This window comes from Micropterus salmoides, unplaced genomic scaffold, assembly GCF_014851395.1.
Source record: "Micropterus salmoides isolate LMB-PRFRI ecotype aquatic unplaced genomic scaffold, ASM1485139v1 Ms_hic_scaffold_2, whole genome shotgun sequence".
Lineage (NCBI taxonomy): Eukaryota > Metazoa > Chordata > Actinopteri > Centrarchiformes > Centrarchidae > Micropterus > Micropterus salmoides.
The window spans coordinates 49881795-49906561 of NW_024041150.1; the positions used below are offsets into that span (position 1 = coordinate 49881795).

At 41.5% G+C, this 24767-nt stretch overlaps 1 protein-coding gene across 1 annotated transcript in view; it reads right to left on the reverse strand.

The window, feature by feature from the left end:
- Positions 1-15201, reverse strand: part of LOC119912598 (scavenger receptor cysteine-rich type 1 protein M160-like) — a 63611-nt gene extending 48410 nt beyond the window's left edge. Inside the window, exons 1-7 of the mRNA XM_038731864.1 lie at positions 14929-15201; positions 9034-9066; positions 8642-8932; positions 8158-8481; positions 2788-3078; positions 399-722; positions 24-305 (exon numbers count right to left, since the gene is read on the reverse strand). Of these exons, the coding sequence (XP_038587792.1) occupies positions 24-305; positions 399-722; positions 2788-3078; positions 8158-8481; positions 8642-8932; positions 9034-9066; positions 14929-15028 (1645 nt within the window). The 5' untranslated portion in view covers positions 15029-15201. The remainder of the gene's footprint in view (positions 1-23; positions 306-398; positions 723-2787; positions 3079-8157; positions 8482-8641; positions 8933-9033; positions 9067-14928) is intronic.
- Positions 15202-24767: the final 9566 nt, after the last annotated feature.

The following is a 24767-nucleotide window of genomic DNA, read 5'->3' on the forward strand; positions in this document are numbered from 1 at the left end:
GATGATGTCACTGATGGACTTACCTGAGCAGGTGAGATCCAGGATGGAGGAAGAGGAACCTGATTCTACACACTCCCTCAGAGCAGATCCAGACTGAACACAGACAGAGCTGATCCACCACACAGGTCTGTCTGAGGACTCCTCTCTCTGTCCTACAGAAACAGCAGAGCCACAGTCCAGATCTCTACAGACAACAGGTGCTGTCTTCAGGGTCCAGACAGAGTAAATCACTGGTCTCCAGTCTCCCTGTTTCAGCTCCAGTGTTCCTGCACAGCGACTGGCTCCTCCCACCAACCTGACAGGCTCTGAACAGAAACCAGAGAGTCATCAGTAAAACAATAAAGTGAGTTTCATCAGAAGAGAAATGAACCAAATCAAAGCTGCAGCTCCTCTTCTACCTGAGCAGGTGAGTCCAACAGCTTTTCCAGGTGAGCAGGTGTTTCTAGCTGAGCCTGAGCTTCTACAGTCCAGGAGAGCAGACTCATGGCCTCCACACTGGAACTCTTTGGTCCACATCGGAGCCTCCACTTCTCCATAGAGCGCCCCCTGGAGGACTGAAGGAGCCCCACAGCCGAGCTCCCTACAGACCACCTCTGCATCCTGCTGGTCAAAGTCAGCTTCACACACTGAGGACCACCTCTGGTTAGACTGGTTAGACTGGTTAGACTTCACCTCCAGTCTGCCTGAGCACAGACTAGTCCCGTCCAGCAGCCTGACAGAGTCTGGAGAGATAATAGAAGATGAAGTAGAGATAAAGACACCACACTGATTTACGTGTAATTAGACTTTTGAGTTACCTGTTAAAACTGGTTGAAACATGGGACCTACAGTAGAACTGTTCCTTTTCCCTGCTTACACCAAGAGTGTTTGTGCACATTTACCTCCATTAATGCACTTAAGGTCCACTTGTCAAAGATTCATCAGAAACCTCAGGATACACAAATGTGACAAAGTGCCCAAGTAACATTTCTCTGTCAGCTGTGTGATTTTTCTGCTCCCTGCACAGAAGCAGTTTTTTTCACGCAGTACACATTTAAAAGTTAATCACAGAGTCCAGTGTCGATATAAAGGATGTAAATTTCATACTAATGTATAGTCCATATCTAATGCACATAGAAGCAAAGAGCACAGAACAGACAGCTGGAGGATGTTTAAGCCAGAGGTAGTCTCAGTAGTGTAACTAATGAAATGGCCCAATAACAACATGTGCCTCCAGATGACGCCCCTGATTTAGAAGACCGTGAGGATTCCAGCAGTGAAGAGCTTCATGATCAGGGGAAACAGCTGGAGCACAATCTAGCTTCTCTTTTTTTGAAGATGCAAACCATCCTACACACTCCAGAAAGTTGTGTGCAAGAGGTCAAACAACAACTCATCCAGATCTGTGAACTTTCCCAGCCACTGCTGCATAATTCAGTCAGGGACGTTCTTAAAAACACACAGATGTAGACGATTCAACTGTGAGACATTTGGTCAGGGCTGCCACAGAGAGAAATGTAATAAGATTTTGTGGCACCTTATCAACCACTAAAAGAAGATCAGCTCATGTGAACAAACATTTTAAATGGCCGTCGAGTATATTATTGAGAGAGGAAAAAAATCAAGTGTTGTATATATTCCTCTAAATGCAATGCTACAGCAAAAGTTGAACAGGCAGACATTTTAGACAAAGCTCTTCCAGTAGAAAAGCATGAGCCTCATGAGTACAGAACATACAGAGATGGTTCATGGTGGAGAAGAGTTCAGAACTGCTGTTGATGATTTTGAGGTCCGTTGGGAACCTCTAACAAGAAGCACAAAATGAGTGCAGTGTATTGGGTGATAGCTAATGTAGCATCAAACTATAGGTCCACACTCCACTCAGCCTCTGATCTAAAAGAATATGGCTATGCTAAAATTCTCCATCCGCTCATCCAAGATCTGCTTTCTTTGGAGCAACACGGTGTTTATGTTGAGAAGCTGGGAGCATGTATTAAAGGCACAGTGTTGTATGTGGCTGCTGATAACTTGGCTGCTCATTCTCTCACAGGATTCTTTGAAAGCTTTGCAGTGGACAGGTTCTGCAGGTTCTGCATGGCAAAGAGAAGCCAGATCCAAGAAAAGGAGGTATGTTCAGGCCCCTTTGAACCCTGAACTAAAGACACTCAGAACAGGACGTTAGTAAATCTGGCCCATTGTGTTACAGAGTGTTACTTTGCAATGTTTGATCTAAATTAATTACATGGAAACACTGAAATGTATAAATGTAAATATTAGATCATTTCTTCCCTTCCAGCTGGTTAAAACTAATTTATTTAAATACAATAATCTCAAAGTCAACATATAATAAATAAAGAAAAGAAAAGAAACAAGATGATTTATATGAACAGATTATTTTAAGCTGTGATGATGAATGTTTTGCTTTATATTTGTTATATATTTCTTTGCATGTGTAACTTAAAATCCTTAGTTTAGACAACATGACTTCAGGATAAAAAGGATTTCTGTTCACTAATGATTGTGAGTAATGACTACTAAAGCAAACTTGATTTGTCTACTGCATCAACTTAAGCTTCTGTGTTAATACAACTTAACCATTAAGTTTTACCTTGTGTAAAAACTGAAATGGTTTAAGGCAACGGGTTTCCACGTGAATATCTAGTAAAGTCAACTCATTTGGGATTAGAGTGAGACAAAATAAAAACATGTCATGAAACAACAACTCAGTGATTCAAACTGGACTCAGCACAACTCCAACATCAGTTCATCATTAACAACAGAACACGTCTTTATACATCTGGGGCTTACCTGAGCAGGTGAGATCCAGGATGGAGGAAGAGGAAGATGATGATGCACACTCCCTCAGAGCAGATCCAGACTGAACACAGACAGAGCTGATCCACCACACAGGTCTGTCTGAGGACACCTTTCTCTGTCCTACAGAAACAGCAGAGCCACAGTCCAGATCTCTACAGACACCAGCTGCTTTCTTCAGGGTCAAAAAAGGGTCACTCATTGGTCTCCAGTCTCCCTGATGTTTCACCTCCAGTGTTCCTGCACAGCGACTGGCTCCTCCCACCAACCTGACCTCATCAGGCTCTGAACAGAAACCAGAGAGTCATCAGTAAAACAATAAAGTGAGTTTCATCAGAAGAGAAATGAAGCAAATCAAAGCTGCAGCTCCTCTTCTACCTGAGCAGGTGAGTCCAACAGCTTTTCCAGGTGAGCAGGTGTTTCTAGCTGAGCCTGAGCTTCTACAGTCCAGGAGAGCAGACTCATGGCCTCCACACTGGAACTCTTTGGTCCACATCGGAGCCTCCACTTCTCCATAGAGCGCCCCCTGGAGGACTGAAGGAGCCCCACAGCCGAGCTCCCTACAACCACCTCTGCATCCTGCTGGTCAAAGTCAGCTTCACACACTGAGGACCACCTCTGGTTAGACTGGTTAGACTGGTTAGACTTCACCTCCAGTCTGCCTGAGCACAGACTAGTCCCGTCCAGCAGCCTGACAGAGTCTGGAGAGATAATAGAAGATGAAATAGAGATAAAGACACCAGAGACAAAATAAAAACATGTCATGAAACAACAACTCAGTGATTCAAACTGGACTCAGCACAACTCCAACATCAGTTCATCATTAACAACAGAACACGTCTTTCTAACAGCACAGACATTTACATTTAATACTCTGTCACACTTGTTCTCCACGTCTGAACACTTTCAACATGTTTCCAAACAGCAGCACAACATCATCATCTGCAAGATCACTTTAAAATATAACTTTGCTGCCTGTGCCTTTTATTATGGACATGTAGCCAACCAAACCGCTTGCTTTGCAGTAGCACAGGCTGCCAAAACAATCTGATTATTCCTGAAGCATCTAAACAATCTTCACAACACAGATAATTATTGTGGCAGTAACACGAGAGCAGCTGGTTGTTGAAGCAGGTAAACTACATACAGAGGAAGCTGTGCGTCGTGCGTAAAGCCCAACAGGACTGTTTTATTATCTCTCTCTGTGCGTCTGAAAAATAAATAACAGCTGGTAGCTGCTGAGTGAAAGTCAGTTTCACCGGCGACTTTCTGTTGATGGACTCACCGTCGGACATCGCGATGAAACAAATAGTAACCGATGTGTATTAAAGAAAAGAAACAGGCTAATGTCCAAAGCGATGCTCTGTTCAACAACAGAACACTTTTAATATATCAGAATCAATGCAGTGATCGTCTGACAAAGATCTTACAGTGTGTAGTCTTCATTTGCTCTGCAGAGACTAAAGACGCTTTTAATAGAAAGTGAAAGTGTTTCACTTGCCGGCTTGTTAAAGAGCGACGCAGGCTGCTTTCCAACAGACCAGCAGGTCCACGGTGTGGCTCACTACATTTCAGTTGTATTAGTAGAACATAAAAAGATATTTGCTGATTTTCTAAAGGTTTGCATCCGCCCAGCTCTGTGACCGTGACAAGCGCCCGACCAGCGCTTTACTGCGTGACTGCACACACACAGCCTGGAGGAGCTCATTTCTGTTAATGAAGCAAAATGCAGATTACAGACTGGAGAAGTTATAAAAGGTGTGAATGGAAGATGTAGTGAAATTAAGAGTAGGCCTACATTAGATGTACCCACCCCTGCTGCAGACATCATCACTGCTGCCTTCAGCTAGAAGGAACAGCAGCACAAAGAAAAGTCTGTAATACTGAGGAACTTTGCTGCTCCGGCCTCCAGCAACTTGGTTTTTCCTCCCTCAACATTTCTACAGGCTACATTCTGTCCGCGACTGATGTGGACTGTGAGTGATTGACTGGTCTCTTAGTAAACCGCCTCCTATATGAGCCAGCTCCAAAATAGTTGTCTTTTGTTCTTCTGAGATCGGAGGCTTTTCAAAAAACATCCGGGCTAACGACGCCGCTGGTGGAGAGTATAGTTAGGCCTACTAGAGAGGAGCTGGTGCAGAGCGGAGCGGGTCGTGGAGCGGTTAGGGTCAGACAGCAGTGTGGAGCTGTAGGCTCGTGTTTACTCCCTCAGAGGAGGGAGGGTGTTAAAGTGTTTCCCTAATTTAAGTGTTCACTCTCGTGTTTTCAGTATTATTTCATTGTTAAAAAAACTTTTATTTTGGTTGCACAGAATCTGTGGAGTATAAATGATCTCTATTAGTATAATATTCTAACTGTAGGAGCCATTTATGTTTATTGTTGGCGTGATATTTTATTTTTTTGGATATATTTATATTAGTATTTTGGACACTGGGTGGCAGTGATTAGATGCACGTGGTTGTATATAGAGGGCATAGGTGACAGGAAGTGGTAGGCACAGGTAGGGGGAGCACAAACAGTTCTGGCCAGACCACAGAGTCAGAATACACGCAAACAACTGGAAACAAGATAAGAAATCAACCGCTATGTTCATCTGTTTGTACTATTTACTGCTGCAATAAACCACAAACCTCATCTGCAATAATCTCTCTGGAAAATCATCTTGTGTGTCTGCTTAAAAACTTCCCTCCTACCTGTGCATGATGGCAAAGAGACTGGAAACAAAGCTAAAGGTAAAGCAAGGAAAAATTGCTATCATACTAACATTAAATTAAAACTGATTTCATAGCCAGGCCTACTGTTAGCAGTGTTGGGCAGGAACTGTAATAATATTACTTTCTCATTTTACATTTACTCTTTTTCCAGATAACTATTTACAAAACAGTAATATTATTACAGTTACTAATCCAAGTAACGCTGCAGTACTGACTTACTGAACGCATCATCCTTGGCATAAATACGCGACTGGGCGGCAGGTCAGCTGCACTGGACCTGATGTTATTCAAGTCAGCTGTTAGCCAACAAGCTAAAGTAAAGTAGAAGGAAGAATGGAGAACGAGGGAGAGAGACGTTCTTTCAACAACTGTAATTATTGCCATAATTATAATTATTGCCATTTTGTTTTGGTGACCAGTCTAAAAACAGTGGAGGATCTAGTATGTAGTACAACATTATTACATCAAATAAGAAGTGTAATGTTCATTTAATAGTACTGTTTAGTTGTAGTATATTGATTACTGTATTCATGATAATTTCATATAATATTATACTTTTTACAGTTTTTTTAACGACGCTGAAGTTAGCTTCCAATTCGCAGCATCCGATTCTGCAGTTAGGGGGAAAGTTAAGGAGAACTTAAGTGAAAGTTAACGTTACTGAGCGACCAAATCTCCGTTTTTTGCACCTCTTACTGCTGTGAAAGCTGTTGTGCATTTTAGGCAAAGCCTTAACGCTGTCTGAAACACTTTGTAAGATTTGAAATAACTTTCACTGCTTTTTCTCCACATGCAGACCACATTAGACCAGGTCCAGATCCAAAACCGCTATACCTAGAGCTCTCAAATCTGGACTAGATTGTCCAAAGAGGCTAAAGTTTCAATCAAACATAGTTTCCTTTTTTCAATTTGTGAAAATACTTTAAAGGACAATTTATCTGCTGTTTTCACATGTAGACCACATTAGACCAGGTCCAGATCCAAAACCACTATACCTAGAGCTCTCAAATCTGGACTAGATTGTCCAAAGAGGCTAAAGTTTCAATCAAACATAGTTTCCTTTTTTCAATTTGTGAAAATACTTTAAAGGACAATTTATCTGCTGTTTTCACATGTAGACCACATTAGACCAGGTCCAGATTAATGGTCTGATTGGTTCTCATGTCTGAATTTGCAGCGCCACCATCTGCCTCTCAAGCTGTCTTTGAAAATGGTTAACATTTGAAAACATTCATTAGAAATTTAGAAAGGTTATCAGATGTGATAAATTACTTTGATGGAGTAATTGAAATAGTTAACCTAGACTACTGTTACATTTGAAATAGGGTAACTTGTAATTGATAACCTATTACATTTCCACAGTTACCTTCCCAACACTGCCCACTGTTACAGCAGTTTAATTTTTGTGGAATGTTTCCATTTATAAAATCCATGCAAGAAACACAGTCTACATTGGTCTCTAATTTATTAATGCAGTAAATACTTGTCAATAATCAGAACCATTCATGCAGAACAGTTATGGTACTTTATAGTCTTTACTCGTAAATCATTTTTCCTCTTTGCATGAATCTATTTTTATGGATAAATGCGAGTGAAATACTCTGTAGAGCCCTGCATCATCCATCCTGGCAACTGCTCCCCTCGTGCTGCTGTTCTTCTTGTTATTGGCGGGTGCCGTTGACTTCCTGTCTCTGTTACAGCTGATGTTCTAACGTTACATACTGCAACTGGCTTTACCGGAGGGGAACGTAGCAAACATTTCAAATACGCCCAGCGGCATTTTTAGAAAGGTTAAAATTACAGCAGAATAAAGGGAGGGTTGACAGGTCTGTTCATGCTGCTACCAGGGATGTACTGATGCTGAAATTCAGCCCTGGACTCTGAGATGGAGCGGACTTTTCTGTGAGTTTGCAGTTATTTTAATACTAATAGCCAGTGAGTCACACTAAGCAGGGAAATGTCTTGATATTGTTGCTGCTGGTCCAGGACAGCGTTGTTGCAAGCATGTGGTGTAAATCCTGCATGATGGAGGACGTGTACAGGTGTTGATATTGTTCTTCAGGCTGTGATCATAGGCTGTAACCTGTCAGCATAAATCCTGTATAAGCTAAAGATGTTTCCTACAAATAATACCCTGGAATTCAAAACCTTAATTGTGCTCATGTGTGGGGGGGGCCAACAAGACAAATTGTCCAGGGGCCTCTGACTTCTTAATCCGGTCCTGACCTCGGTACATTACTGTCATAGATGATGTCACTGATGGGCTTACCTGAACAGGTGAGATCCAGGATGGAGGTAGAGGAAGATGATGATGCACACTCCCTCAGAGCAGATCCAGACTGAACACAGACAGACCAGATCCACCACACAGGTCTGTCTGAGGACTCCTCTCTCTGTCCTACAGAAACAGCAAAGCCACAGTCCAGCTCTCTACAGACAACAGCTGCTGTCTTCAGGGTCCAGACAGAGTCACTCCCTGGTCTCCAGTCTCCCCGTTTCACCTCCAGTGTTCCTGCACAGCGACTGGCTCCTCCCACCAACCTGACCTCATCAGGCTCTGAACAGAAACCAGAGAGTCATCAGTAAAACAATAAAGTGAGTTTCATCAGAAGAGAAATGAAGCAAATCAAAGCTGCAGCTCCTCTTCTACCTGAGCAGGTGAGTCCAACAGCTTTTCCAGGTGAGCAGGTGTTTCTAGCTGAGCCTGAGCTTCTACAGTCCAGGAGAGCAGACTCATGGCCTCCACACTGGAACTCTTTGGTCCACATCGGAGCCTCCACTTCTCCATAGAGCGCCCCCTGGAGGACTGAAGGAGCCCCACAGCCGAGCTCCCTACAGACCACCTCTGCATCCTGCTGGTCAAAGTCAGCTTCACACACTGAGGACCACCTCTGGTTAGACTGGTTAGACTGGTTAGACTTCACCTCCAGTCTGCCTGAGCACAGACTAGTCCCGTCCAGCAGCCTGACAGAGTCTGGAGAGATAATAGAAGATGAAGTAGAGATAAAGACACCAGAGACAAAATAAAAACATGTCATGAAACAACAATTCAGTGATTCAAACTGGACTCAGCACAACTCCAACATCAGTTCATCATTAACAACAGAACACGTCTTTATACATCTGGGGCTTACCTGAGCAGGTGAGATCCAGGATGGAGGAAGAGGAACCTGATGATGCACACTCCCTCAGAGCAGATCCAGACTGAACACAGTCAGACCTGATCACCCACACAGGTCTGCGAGAGGACTCCTTTCTCTGTCCTACAGAAACAGCAGAGCCACAGTCCAGCTGTCTACAGACAACAGCTGCTGTCTTCAGGGTCCAGAAAGGGCCACTCCCTGGTCTCCAGTCTCCCTGATGTTTCACCTCCAGTGTTCCTGCACAGCGACTGGCTCCTCCCACCAACCTGACATCATCAGGCTCTGAACAGAAACCAGAGAGTCATCAGTAAAGAAGTGAATTCTAGAGACTAAACTGATTCTGCTTCTGTGATTCTTTCTTTCTCTTTTCTTTCTCTCTTTACCTGTTGAGGTGTGTCGTCCTTCAGCCTGGAGTCCTGTGATTGGAGCACAGCCGTGGACAGAAAGAACAATCAGGTTGTTTTGTAAAGAACTTTCTATCAGCTCAGAAACATCTCAGTGAACTCCCTCTGGACTCATTTTACCAGTTTACTGTAGGTGAGATCAGTGGTGGAAAGTAACAAAGTACAAATACTTTGTTACTGTACTTAAGTAGTTTTTTTTTTCCGATTTCCCGAGTTGTTGCAACTTTTTACTTTCACTTCACTACATTTTAAAACCAAATGTCACATATTACATTCTGCACCAGACCTCGTTACATTGGTATTAGTCGCCTGTGCAGCACCTGAGTGGAGCAGCACTGAAAAACAAAACTGATAAAGCCGACTCAGCGCGAATCAACTTCAGCCAGCTGATGCGACACGACATACGCAGTGACAGTCCAGCACAGAGCTGGACGGCCCCGCCTCACTTTCCTGTCAAAGGTGAACGTGAATGTTTGATGAGAGGATGAAGAGGGACTGTCCTTCTAGGCACGAGGAGAGAAAAAACTAAATGACACTCAGCCTAATGTGCAGCTGCAGTGAATCTGTCTGTCTGTCTGTCCTGCTAAGCAGCTGAGCAGCGCTGGTTTAAATTAAACTCACGCATTCAGAAAAAACATCTGTGGACCAGTCCAGACAGGATGTGAGGGCACTCCTCATACATCATTTAAAAACAAGACAGTGAAGTTTAGTTACAACTCTGGACTGATGCATGATGGGAAGCAGTGGATTCACACTGACTATTAAAATGTTGATTAGCTGGACAGACTGGGCAATATGGATGCACATGTCAGTAAATAATAAGCAGCACATATTCAGCCCAGTCATTTTATAAATATTATATAACTGAAAAGCCAGTTTGAATGGGCCTGATGCAGCTGATAATATTAATACATAGAAAATATCTAGAATTTACAGGGGCTGTGGTGCCGTTTGTCAGATTAGATGCTGGATCATCAGCCAGTACGAGCACAGCCAGAGATGTGCAGCCAGCATCAGATACAAGCAGCTCAGACTCTAATGGAACAGTTGCTGCTCCACCAAATGAGCCAGCAGATTGGCCCCCAGTCTTATCTGACTTCATGAGGTCTGAGTTAGAGCGCAGAGGTCTGTTCAAACCAGCACTGGACCTTTCTATTCAGGCTTCTTACAGAGGGAGGATTGTAGTGAGAGCATTGCTGTGTCAGGTGCAGTGTTGGGGTAGTTACTCAGAAAGGTTTGTCTTATTACAATAATAATAATTAGGCTATTATTATTATCAGATGGAGCCTTTTTGCTACAATTAAGCTAGACACAACGGCTGCGGCTGTGTTTGCAACATTTCTTTTCTCCGTGAGAGGGAAGAATTTAGAAAGTTGCGTGGCGCTGCAGAGAGCCCCCAGCTGCAGTAGTGCATGGATCATGGTAATATTTATCCAGCCAGAGGGAACGATCACCAACTGTTAGATCAGGAACTGCGTGTCGGTCGCAGGCTACTACCAACAATATGAAGTAATACCTCCACCCCTCCAAAGACTTATTTGGCAGCTCTGCAATTTCTGCGTCCTCGTGAACTGCTGCTGAAGTCAAAAGAGAGGTCGGAAACATTCATGAAAAGGGGCGTTTGATTTATTTTTCTCTCCTCCCGTTATGCAGATAGTTCAAGAACCAGTTCACAAGTGACGAGATGATTTTGAGATGTGATTACTGAAGTTATCAACAGTGATGCGTTCCAGACAGAAGTAATGTGATTACAGTGACGTGTTACCCCCAACACTGGTCAGGTGTGACTGTGCAGCAGCTCTGTGTTTGCACTGTGACCGAGTGGAAACGTAGCTGCTAGAGTTTTGGAATATAAACATGTGAAAACTGAAGCCAGCCTGCTCTGTGTGGGACTGTGAGCTGCACTTTAGGAGAGGTGCTGAAGTTAACATGTGTGGCTTTTTGGTGAGATTGTGAATTGACAAGTGTTTCAGGTAGTTTTGGTTTCCTGTCGTCTCATCTTAACATCCCCAAAGTCCCAAACGGGGTTCTGTGTCTGTCAGACGGTCTGAAGGAGATACTACCACACCAGCAGAGCAACAACGCAGCTACAGACCACACTGCAGGAAATATCTACTTGTTGTGATTCACTCTAACTTATAATGCTGTATTCAAACCTGCCTTGAGGTTTTAAAAAGATGGATTATGTTTTGTAAGATCAATAGATTTTGATGTGTAGTACTTTTACTTTTAATTAAGTCTTTTTAAAACCAGCTACTTTTTTACTTGAGTAACATTTCTCATGTGGTATCTGTACTTGTGCTGGGCACGTTAACGCATTATTAACGCTGACAATTATTTTATTGCACGTTTACGCAGTTTTAAGTTTTAAATCCGTTGCTCACTGGCTCTGAATACACATCCAGTCAAACCATGAGTCACAGGAGGGGCAGGATGTTGATCAGCCTGCAAATCACCCAGACAAGCAGCGGACGGAGGCTTCAGCAGACTGTGCTGTCGTCTGTGAAGTCTGTGCGAGTGAACACATGCACATAAGATAAGACAGCTACCACATGTTATTGTACTTTTGTATATATAGCAGTACATTTAAATTAAAAGTGTCCAAGAATTCATTTTTCAATTTTGTGCGTAACAATGCGATTAATCGCGATTAAAAGTTTTAATCGTTGCTCAGCACTAATCTGTACTTTTACTTAAGTATGAAAATGTGGTACTTCTTCCACCGCTGGGTGAGATGAACACGTGAATACACAGAACACCAGCCAGCAGACTGGTTTATAAAGAGTTAAAGGAAAAGCTCATCAGTGAAGTATACTCGCTTAACCTGCTGGGGACTGCCAGCTGTTTGCCTCTATTTCCAGGAAAACACCTAAAATAACAAATGAATCAGGAATAACTCCTCAACCATTTGGCCTAGATGCAAAATTCTGGTCTCCTTTGAAAGGTCAGAAGCTAAGGAACATAAATCCATTGTAAATTAACATATTTATTTTACCACTACAGACTTCATGGAGATACAATACAGAAAAAATTTGATATTTTTTTCCTGGCCTCTTAAAAAAAGCTATAATTTAATGCAATAAACCATCAAAACCATCATCAGATAGATTATAATGCAACTGAATATCTTCTAATACAGAATACAACTGTAACTTTAAATTTGATGAAAATAAACTAAAATACAACAGTTTTCATACAATATTTTCAAAATAAACCAGGCGAATGTCCATATTTTGGCAATATTTACTGTTTTATTGGGAGTTATCTTTAAAACACTATTTCTGTCCATACAACCACGTTCCAAATAACATAACATTGAAATATTGATAAACAGTGAATATTCATCAACATTGCTGTCACCAAAAGCACTCCATGCTTTACAGGCCTGTAGCTTGAGAACGGCTTGAGCAGACCTTTCATTTGATACCCTGGATGTCTATGTAGCTCCTACGGGTCGGCCACTAGACCACGAAAAAGACCGTGTGTTCCAAAGCGGCAGAAAAAGGCGCAGCGCCCAGGTGTTACACCATAATCAAGATGGCGCCCGGTGACGTTTCTAGCAACAAATCAGCTGATATTTGGACTGAAAATGGCGAACACGGCCAAAGTAAGTCAGCGGTGTTGATGATAGCGTGCTGCCCCTGGAACCGAAAATAAGTGAAATATTTCACTTAAAATGTGATGAATCTAAAATATATAAAAGTTTCGCGTTTTGGCTTAAATTACGGACAGAAATGAACTTTCTCAGCATATTCTACCTTTCTGAGATGCTCCTGTAAGCCTACTTCATTTGATGTTCTTTTTTATTGCTTTGTTTTAACTTGTGCACTATTTATGCCTGATATTCTCTTTTTCTAATTTGTTCTTCTGTACATTCTGTTTGAGCATCGTGGGAGGAGCCTGGGAACAGAATTGATTTGCCACTCTTCAGGACCATGGGGACTGAGCCGACCTTCTACGCCTCCTGACTCAAATCTGTTTGATCCCCGACCTCTGCTCTGAACATTGATCAGGTAAATGTTTTCTAACTTCATCTCATCTGAGTCGTGCTTTTGAGTCTTCATATCTGGGTCCAGAGACCAGCTGACCTATTAGGAACCTCTTATCAGGAGACAGTGGTTCAGCGATCGTGAGAAATAAGGGGGGTATCAACATGAAATGGAAGAAGTCAGATAATGAGTGTGTGCACGTCTTCATTCATGTGGGCAGCATCTGATAAAGCAGCTGAGTGGAGGAAATACTGATAAATTCTTTCCAGTTGCGTGTTTCGGAAGTTTATGTCACATATAACTCGTCACAGCGGACAGTTAGAGCTCACTGGGTTTTCTTAATGATCAAAAAATACCACAGAGCTTCCTGCTGCTTCACATCCAGTTTGTTTCACTACCGTCATACAGAAATCAGGCTGCAGCACAAACACAAATGAATTAATGAAGTCATTTTGTTGTTGAAGTGCAAACCTGAATGTAAATAACTGCCGCATTGTTTTTTCTGTTATTCTTTTATAGCTGGATCCAGCGGTCGCGTTATGCTGATTGTTTAAAGCTGGCTGTCACGAGCTACAGCTACGTATTTTATAGATATAAGCAGAACATCAAAAGAAGGATAAATGCCCAGGAGGTTCTGGCAAAGACACGAGTGAGGGAGCTCCATTTGTTTTAATCCTCACAGTGTAGACTAACTAAAACAGCAAGTTATTATTACCAGCACTTTGTTTTAACTGTGTTCTGTCTGGGCTAGCAGACCCTGGTGCAGGACTAAGAGAATGAGGAGTTAGATTAAAGAGGAATATTTACTGCGGGGTTGAAGGGACGGGAGATTGAGCCGGGGAAAGCAGAAGATCAGGTGCCGAACCGGGTTAGTGTCTGCTGTGCAGAGCAGGTTGGTACTGGACCTACCATAAAGCTCCTGTCTGATTAAAAGCCTGTTTGAATAGCAGAGTAAAATAATTGACAGAACTGCGTAGTAGCGGAGGCAATGCATTCCACAGCCTAGGAGCCACTGCTTGAAATGATCGATGCCCTCTGGTTTTAAAAAGAGTGTGGGGAACCACTGACAGCCTCAGGTGCAACAGGTGGGAGTGTGAAGCTGTATGGAGTCAGAGATGTGTCCATGCAGCGCTCTAAAGGTAAGGACCAGGACTTTAATCTGAACTCTAAACTGGACTGGTAACCAGTGAAGTGATGGTGAAACAGCTGTGATGTGCGCTCTTTTGTTCATGTGAGTTAGAAGCCTTGCAGCAGAGTTCTTATTCAAACAAGTGAAAAGACAGTTACAGTGATCTAAAGGAGACCAAATAAAAGCATGAATGATCCTCTCAAATTCAACCTCTGACACCAGAGCTCTTAGTTTGGATGTACAGTGTTTCTCAGTTGGAAGAAGCAGTTTCTAATTAGAGAGTCCAAAAAACTCTTTTTGTGAGCAGTTTGTTCTGTGAGAGGCCGTTTAGGGGGAAAATACTGAAAATGTTCACACCTCATAAACTGGATCAGATAAGGTCTTAGTGCCTTAAATGTAGCTGTACGTCAGCTCTTTGACAGGAAGAAACATTTTTAATCAGTGAGTTTATCATCAGCAACGATCTAATATCCTGTTTTTAGCTGAGACTTGGTTAGACCCAGATACTTCAGCTTTATGAGTGAAGCTAGCGAGCATCAGAAAGGACGGGGAGCTGCCATTTAGTTTCCTGTTCTTTTGAATATGTGGCTCTTCAGCTGAATTCCTCTCCTCCAGCTAGATCTCTAAATATCTCCAGGCCACCTAAATACTGTGCAGGTCTTTCAGTGTTTTCACCCTGAACAGCCTTTCATACTGGTTTTCTCCCTGATCCAGTAAAGAGATCTGAATTCTAACACGTGCTGTTTAAAGTCCTACCTGAGCTCCACAGCAGCAGCAGCAGCAGCAGCAGCAACAGGTGATCCATGTCCAGGTAGACCGTCTCTCTGGCCGTCCGCCTGCTCTCTGCTCTGATCATCACGTGCTGTCCTCAGTGTAGATCTGTGTACAGGAAGAGGTGGAGCTTTACTGGAACACAGCTCATTCAGCTGGCTTTAGTTTCACAGGGAGGAGAGTCCTCGTCTGACTGAGTCTCTGTCACAGGAGACAGTGAGACCAGACCAGAACACCAGGGCAGACCAGAACACAGACAGTGAGACCAGACCAGAACACAGACAGTGAGACCAGACCAGAACACCAGGGCAGACCAGAACACAGACAGTGAGACCAGAAGTTTTGAGGCGAGAAATCAAATATGTAGATGTCATATACACTGTAAAAAAGGATTGGATCAATAAGTTATAGGAACTTCTTTCTATAATTTACCTCCACTTAACATAATAAGTTATGAAATTTCAACTTAATTTAATGAGTTTTTCACTATTTCAACTCAGGTTTGTAAGCCAGTTCAGTGAAATGTAAATTTCAATGTGTTAATTTATAAGTGTGAGTTGGAATATGGTAACCGGATCTCTTAAAAAGTGACCATGACCCCGGTGTGGCGACAGTATTAATGCGCGGTGCAAATATTCCTTAATATTTTCTCTTGATCTGATATACGACTAATAACTATGCTGATTGATTTTTGTAACACATTAATGAGGTGCTCCACCCAATTGCAATTCCCCATTGAGAGAAGAAGAGGAACACAAATTAAGCCGACTGACAATGGTGAGCAGATAAGCAGCGGATGAATACGTTATTTTCCAGCAAGATGTAGATGAGACTTGGCAGCGGAAAAGCGGGTCTTTTCGGATTTGAGCAAGAGAAGAGTAGCGTCGGCATTTCAGAAATTAGCCTTGACCAGGTGAGTTGCTACTTAACTTAATGTTAGCTGCTTCAGCAAAATTAAGAGGATTTGGGCTTTCTTAACATTGTTAGCGAATCTGTGACGAGTTTCTTTTGCAATGTTATTCGCTTATTAGTGACTTTGTACTCAGCTCCAGCTTAACCTGCCAAAATAAAAAAATAAAAATAGCGGGAGGAAGGTAGACTTTACTGGCGCCATCGTGTGTTTCACTGTCACTGATAACATTAGTTGATTTTGACTCTCTTTTTTTTGAAAGGGTGCAGTGATGTTAAAACGGCAGCCTCTGATCCACCACATCTGTTTTAACAGGCAGTGGCGAGTTGTTAAATCAATGTTTCCCATACGTAATTTATTTGTGGCGTCCCGCCACAATATCAACGCAGACTGCCACATATTGACTTTCGTTTTTTTTTACTAGGCCTATTTAAAATCTAAAATTTGATTGCATTGCCCGCAGCACATCCTCTCACCCGCCCCTCTCCCTCATGAACACAGCAAAAGAAGAGGTTATAGTAAACATTTATACTTAAAACTATGTATTTTTTTATCACTTTTCAGGTAAAAGTAGTCTACAATGCTGCTGCGTGTCATCATATCAGAAAATGAAGACATCCCACCCAGTGTTGAGGAGCTGTATCAGGTGTTGCGAACAAAGCTCGGTCTGAGAGGTGGATTCATTTTGCAATTTGAGGATCCTGAGTTCAATAATCAGTTGTGCAACCTAACAGACATCAAAGACCTTCCTGTGGGGCGGGCAACTGTGAAAGTGTTGTTCACAGCTGATGACGCCCTCAGATTCTACACTGGACTCTTGCAGCCTCCCTTCTCTTAGTGGAGATTCTGTTGAATGGCCTGACCCCTTCCCGATTCCACGGTTCTCACATGATGTGGAGCTGCAGCTGAAAGAAGCCAATGCTAAGGACGGATCTGTAATGGTGATTCCTAAAGGTTTAAAGACATTCTTGATATACTGGCCGACAGTATGTCAAAGATTAGTGCTTATCCTGAGAGGCATCACTATGAGAATGTAGCCAAAGCACTTGTGGAGAAGCATCCTAGTCTGAAGGAGCCAGGGTCAGAAAAAGGATGGTACTCGTGGTTTCACAGCCTGAAATTTAAGCTTGGAAACTATCGGCAAAAGTTAAGTGCAGCAGGATGCCCTGAGGTGGTGGTAACCAAAAGAAAAGGAGGAGGTTTAAAGTGTGAAAAAGGGTGAGGTCAACTACTGTCCAGATCCACCTGAAGGACAGAGTCCTGAAAACATGGAGGAGCAGCGTAATATGATGGAGGCTGAAATGCTGAAAAGAGACCCTGATCCCCAGCTGGTAGAAGACCTGATGGTTGCTACGTTTTTCCAGCGCAGAAAAGAGATAATTGGAGATCAGCCACTCATCACAGAAGTCATTTCCAGATGGCCAGCTCTGTTGCATGAGAGACAGGGACTCAGTTGAGAGATAGAAGCACGTTTTGTCTGATACTGTGTCTTGTTCATAATTATGTTTGACTTATATTTTCTATCTGTCTCTTCTCAGATCAGGACGGAGTTCAAGAGAATCGTCACCAAAGACCTTCTGGAATCTTTTCTCGACAGACTTGATGGCCTGGTCCCAAGACTGCTGGAGGTGTACAAAGCAGCAACCAAGACTGGAAAGAAGCAATCACTCAAAGACATTTTGGACTGCCTTCAGAAAGATGTAAGTGGAGAGCAGATCATATAATAAATTTATTATCTTTGCTAAAACATTTTCATCTTACTGCATGTTTCTTTTCTTGTAGGATACAAATGAGAGGAGGAGGACTGCTGCCTTGCTTGGTCTGCCACACTACATATCAGGCGAAGATCCATCAACTGTGGTCAGGATGTGTGACGCAAGACCATTATGATTTCTGTAACGCAAAACTGTTAGTGTGTATATGGGTGATTCTTTTACTGTGGGACTTTTTCTTTTCCCAGGGTAGATTTTCAAGAAAGAAAAATACTTCATACCCCAACCCAGACTTATTAACGTTGCCTGTCTAATAGTCATGAAAACTCATTCAATTCATTCAAACTTTACTTTGCATTTTCTCATAACTTAAAGGACAGATTTCAAGTTCATGTGGTTTATAATGTGTAATTTACACTTTTTTTCTCTTATATATGGCTTATGTATGACTCATCTTTTAGAGAACAATTTTAAAACATTTGCTAAAGTGCTTCAGTGTCTGAACTATTTCTGTCTCACTTCCAAGGGTTGAAATGTTGAAAATGAATTGATAGTTGGTGTTACTGATCAGGTTCAGTCTATTTGGGGAACAACTAAAGGGGTGTGACTTTCCTGCTCTATATTTGAGGATTATGATTGCATTTTAAAATAGCCTTTTAAAGCCTATATAATTGTAGACTAAAACAGTCACACACTGTCTCTGCTTTTTAAGGCTCACGCAGAGACTCTGGATGAAGCCATGAAGGTGATGCAACTTGGCCTGCTGATGAAGGTGCTGAACGGGAGGCCTTTCCACGGGAGGTCTTCGAGATAGCTGTTGTGGTTGAGGAGACAACATTAAAGATGTGGCATGCAGCTTGGCCATGCTCATGGGTGTCATCTACTGTGTCAATCTCGAGTACCCAGAAGCCATGAAGTATTCCTTTGAGTTTCTTCAGAGAGTGGTGATGAAGATAAAACCAGACCAAGCATCTGCCCGAGAACATGGACTAAGAAACAGAATCCTGGGGTACAGACTGTAACACCTGCTCCTCGTTTTCTCAAGATTCTCATGTGGAAATGGTTCCTGTCAAGACTTCATTGTTCTCTTTTATATGCACTTTCAGCACTGTGGAAAAACAGCACTGTCTCACAATTTAAAACTGTTAATTTTTGAGAAATTTTAATTTTCCCTGCTTTATGTTAATAAACAGATTGTGAGAGCTGATAGTCTCGACTGTTCAAAGTCTTGTGACGTTAGAAGTGGAGCACTTAAGTCAACACAAACCAGCCTCAAAGTTCTTTATTTTTAATGGAACAAGACTGTAATGGACTTGGACATTTGAGTTTTGTGCATTTCCTTTTTAATATTACTACTCATTAGTCACCATGTTGTAGAAATCACAAGCATTTTACTGATTACAGCTGATGGTATCAACTGTTCTCTCCTCAGACAGACGTTTTTTTTATTGTTAAATGCAGTTGCAGGCAAACGGTCTCAAGGTTTATATCATCTCATTTAAATGAACTGATTGGTATAAGGGTTGGTTGGGTTGACCTCGCTCCTCATAGGTGACTATGTTTAAATACTGTTAGAACATGTTAAATTATCATAAATATGGTCTCACTTTGGCACTTGTGTAGTCTGAGATAAATGTTTTCATTGGCTTTTAGGCTTGTTGCATCAATTACAAGTGTATCTGAAGGAGACGAAGGCTGTGAGTTGAGGTACTTACAATAAATTCTTGAATACATGAAGAAACTGGTGAACTTGCCATTATTAGTTGAGATAGGGGCTGGAAATTAAAAACACAAGTCTACTTAATTTGAAATTATAAGTTCAATTGCTGCCTTAAAAACATGAGTTAACCTAACTTCAAAAGACAATTGGTATGAATATAGTCAATTATCTTAACTTAAAAATGTGAGTTGAAAGGGTATAGACTTGCATGTTTCTTTGACAAAAAAGAGTAAGTTTCATTGACTAGACAATGTAATACAGATAGTTGGTTTAACCCACAGTATCAAGTTGAAACAATAAATGATCATTAATTAAACAACTTGTGGAAGGTAACACCATGAGTTAAAATAAAGCTTTTGTTAAAGTTGAGTTTACTCACATTTTTAAGGCAGCAATTGAACTTAAGTTTTTAAGTTAAACTACCTTGATAATTTTTACAATGGATTGGCAGTTGTATAATAACTGATGTTGAACTGAAAATGTGCGCAACGGCAGAGGAATCTAAGGAGGCGGCCTGCCGATCACGCTCACAGAGGTCCTACGGTAAGACAGCTGCAGCCTGTCTGTTATTCTGTCATTACATTTTGAGTTATTTAAATCAAATCAAGACATCTGGGTCGTGGTGTAAAGAACATTCTTGTCTTGTGAAACTTTAAAAAAATAAATCTGTCGTTACTTTATTTTATTATTATTCTATCAGACATTATATTGTTAGTGTACAGTTGTGGTTGCAGTTCTTGCTTTCTATTGCTTTTATTTGATAGAATTCTTATTTATGCACCAATAGACCAAAGCAAATTACTTGGAAGTTAAAACTTGTCAGTAAACCAGATTCTGATCTTTTTAGTTTGGGTGATAAAGCCTGGCTGTTTTTGGAGCTCTGCTCCCTCTGTGCTGGGGGGATTGTGCAATATTGCGACAGTCATTTCCTGTTAGAGCCCAACCGCAGTCTTTGATCTGAGATAACACTAACCTGTCAAAAATAATGCACTAAGCAAGTAAGTACACAGTGTACGCAGTGTACTGCATGTTAGTGTACTCAGACCAGAACACGTCCAATGATGTGTTGCAGTAATCCAGTCTGGAGGAGACAAAGGCCTGGACCAGCTTTTCAGCAGTACAATGATGATTACTGTGATTATTGATTATTGGTTACTGTGATTTTCACAATAACTCTTTCATTACTGTAATTATCCGTTATATACACAATGTGTTACTGTGTATTAGTACACTGTAACTGACTGTGCACAAACACAGAACATTACTGTGGATCGTTCCTCCCTGGAGAGACTCAAAAGCTGATACGGATACTTGTTAATATTTCCTGCTGCCACGGAGTCCTTTACAGATTTCTCCTTAGCTGTCAAAAAAAATTAACAACGTCTGAAACAGCAAAGGTCTTATTACCCGAGTTGTGAATTCCCAATACATTGATCTAGGGCTGCACGATTAATCTAATCCCAATCGTGATGTCGTCATGTGCGATTGCATAACCGCAAAAAGTGTGCGAGTTAAAAAAATAGAAAAGGTGTGTCTGCTCATTAACTCCGCCCACACCGGGCTCTCGCAAGTGCCCCTAAAAACAGATAAGATATACATATGATAAAAACATTCTACTCTTTATTCAGTGTTATAATATTTTTCTAATACACTCATGGACATGGACAGAGCCTCTGCAGTGGGCAGATGGAGATTTAGCCAGATGTGCCAACATGTGCTGCTTCTAGCCGCCTCCTCCGTGGAGCAACACGCTCCCCTTGTTCTGAGGATCATTGTAGAGCTGCACGGTTTGGAGAAAAAGTCGTATTGCAATATTGTGGACAACATGCGATTATAATGGAACAAATAGTACTCTGAGTCTACTTGTTTGATTATCAAGGAAAATGCACAAAACATTTTGAAATGTGTATTTCTCAACTTGAACAAAGTTAAACAATATTTATAAAAATAACTATAAAAACCGAAGAAATATTGACAAAGACTTGGTGTTAAAGGAATTATTTATTTAAAGCCAATAAATGAGATTTTAAGAAGGGTCTCTTCACTGGATGCAGCTTACTATCTCAAAGTTCTCCAAACTCAGTAACCACCTTCCTCTCTGCCTTCTCACTTGCTTTCCTCGCTTTTTGATACAGAATTCTTCTTTCTTTCTTCTTCGACGTCACCTCTTGCCAACAGCGTGTTTCGCTCACCAAGCTCACAACATTTTTGAACTATTCTGCTCCGGGATCAAAGACGCCATCCTCCACTCATCCCAGTCGTCAGGGCTGGACGGGGACAAAAAATTGGCCCTGGCTGCCCGCCATGATCAGTCAGACAACCCCTCACCAAGACCCCATCCTTCCATTTAAGGGCTCAGATTAGGGGTGCAATGAAACACTTAGCCCATGAGACTTGACATTGCACATGACAGGGACAAGAATATATTTTAATAGGCCTACAGTTTAGAAAAACATCTATTGATGAAATATTTGATTTAGATTTTGATTTGAAATATAAGATTTAGAGCATTAAACACTTACTTTCCTGCATTCTGGCAACATTTTCTGCACCAGGGAAGAAATAAATTCGGGTGGCAGGTGACAATTCAGAATATAAAAATATTATAGAATAGATGTGGTGTCTGAACAATAATGCTGCGACGATGTGTTGAGAAGAAATCCGCTTGACACTGTTCTTGATTATCAAAGTTTATTACATCAAAGAATTCAGCATCAATTACAAGCTCTGCAGCAGCTTGGAGAGTGACCCAGCCCGATGACCACTCTGTCTCTCTGTACATCGAACACAGCTTATATAGGACATGTTTAGGTCTCTGCTAAAAACCATATAAGGGCACAGTGCTGTAAAATAAGTGTAACCATCTGTTAGACACCACAGAAGGGTACAGTCCCTTCATACACACTAATCTCTTTATACACACTAATCTCTTTATACCTAATCTCTACTTCCCCTAACACTGCACCCATCAATCATTACTTCCCCATAAGGGTTCACTGTCCCTCTCACCAGCTGCAGAGCATTATGTTAAACTGTAATGGCCGGATGCACATATGTTATACACCACATAGAATACAGAAATCAGTGGCTTATTATTGTTTTTAGCTTAAGTGACTTTTTTTGGACAACACAGACTTTTCTTGCACTGCATTATTTGTTGATTAATATTTCTTGGTGCAAGCTATTTTGCAAAACATTTTTAACAAATGCTTTCAAAAAGTGGTGGCTACATGTCCCCAGTGTCAATGAGCCTCCCTCCCTGCAGGCTGAGCTACTCCGTGTTCACCGCTTCACCTTCACCTCCTGCTCTCTCTCTCGCTCGGCCCTGTCACTTTGACTGTCACTCTGCTCTGTCTCACGCCTCCTCCTTCGATAGACTAAATTCTAAACTTCTAAATACTATCTTGCAATGTTGAGAACAATAAAAGAAGCAGCTCGTGCATTTGCTGAGACTTTTTTATTTTAAAGAGTTGATCTAATTCTCTCTTCAGTTTTTGAGATATCTGACAAAGAGACGAGTTTGAGTCTTTGAGTCGTCACATACGGACGCCTGGTCAAACCCCTTGGTGTCACTTTGTAACGCAGCTGTACGTACGTACGGGAGTTGTGATGGGAAAAGTGACGCTTCTGACAGACTCAAATCTTCAGATCTTGTTCATTAAAGGATCATTTTTTTTATCTGTTGCCTTTTGCCAGTACAAATGTTGTATTTTGTCTAAATTTGGACAAATACTAGTTCCCTGTGTTTTTTTATGTAAGGTTAATTGTTATTAATTATGATTTCAATGAGATTCTAAGTTGTTTTATTTGGAGGGAAATTTAGCTGTGTGATTTTTTTGAGAAACAAATTGGAAAATACGTCCACTTTTCATTGTGTGCGCTTCTTTTACTCAATACGAATGCTTATGCTGTTTTAAAATGATTTTATTGTAAAACAAATATCTAATAAGAGTGAGGGACATATGATTTCTATAAAAATGTCATTTTACCACAGAACAAACAGAAAAACCACAGAAATATGTTGTTAATATTCAATTTAGCCACTACTCCGGCCACATCCGTCCATTTTCACAATCTTTCCTGAGAATATACGACCAGACCAGCCAGATATAATAGGTTATGTGTTAATAAAGTGACAAAAACTAAGTTGACAAAATTTGGATGTATTTTAATAATTTCTACTGGTAGCTCAACACTGACAAAGTTTTACAATATTCAACATTTTCTGATTTTATCATGTAATATTAAGTTAGAATAATGCAGAAATCCTCAGAAAGAAGACAAATAGCTGCTAACAGTTACTTCATAAGTTAATAATGAACAGTTAAGTATCCATAGGTGTCCAGAGAATGACAACATGCAACATGTATTTTAAGCCCACAGAGTAACTGCATGTGATGCAGTCTATGCACAAAAGTGAGCGGTTGTCCACTAACCGGAAGGTTGGGACCCACAAATTGCTCGTGGTGGCTGTGCAATCAGTGTGAAAGTGTGGTGGTGGTGCAGTGGATAAGACCCGGGTTCAATCCCCCACTGTAAGCCATCCACCAATGTGTCCCTGAGCAAGACCTTAACCCCTAGTTGCTCCAGAGGTGTGCAACCTCTGACATGTATAGAAAGTCGCTTTGGATAAAAGCTAAATGAATAAATGTAATGTGTGTGAATGAGTAAATTTTTCTGATGAGCAGTTGGCTCCCTGCTCATAGGTGGGTAAATATAATGAAGTGTAAAACACTCTGAGTGGTCGAAAAGGCTAGAAAAGCACTTACAATACAGACTATTTACCATATATGACAGTTTCGGAATTGGTGGCGAAACAGGAAAAAGTTCAGACTGTAGTTCAGCAAGCCCGGTGGAAAGCTCTGGGAGCCTGAACGCAGCTCTCCAAGAAATAAAAGATGCGGAAGAGGCCATCTTGTTACGTGACCTCTCTTGAAGTGACCTTCTTTACTGTACCAGAAAATAACTGGTAGGTGGTGCTAAAAACGAGAATAATTAAGTTTAACATGAGAGACAGATGCAGTATGGTGGTGTGGTGGTTAGCACTTTCGCCTCACAGCAAGGAGATCGAGGCCCAGGCCTTTCTTCGTGGAGTTTGCATGTTCTCCCTGTGTCTGTGTGGGTTCTCTTCATGTTCTCCTGCTTCCTCCCACCCTCCAAAGACAATGTATATGGATATATAATGAGATTTACTATCATTATATCTCTAAAGTGTAATATAAGTCCCTTATACATGAGTAACAACATCTATATATTAACATCAGATTTGTATATCAATCCACCTACCTCACGTCATAACTCCTGCACAAAATACTTACACTTATTTATTCCAGAATCCTTTGCACTAGCCTTCATTGCACAGTGTACATGCAGGGCTCACAAGTTTTATCAAAAGTTTGGAGTGAGATAACGCGTGTTAGAGGAGGAGCCACTCAAATATTTGCAGCAGCGGCCCCTCGGCCCCAGCCACTTCTCTCAAGTT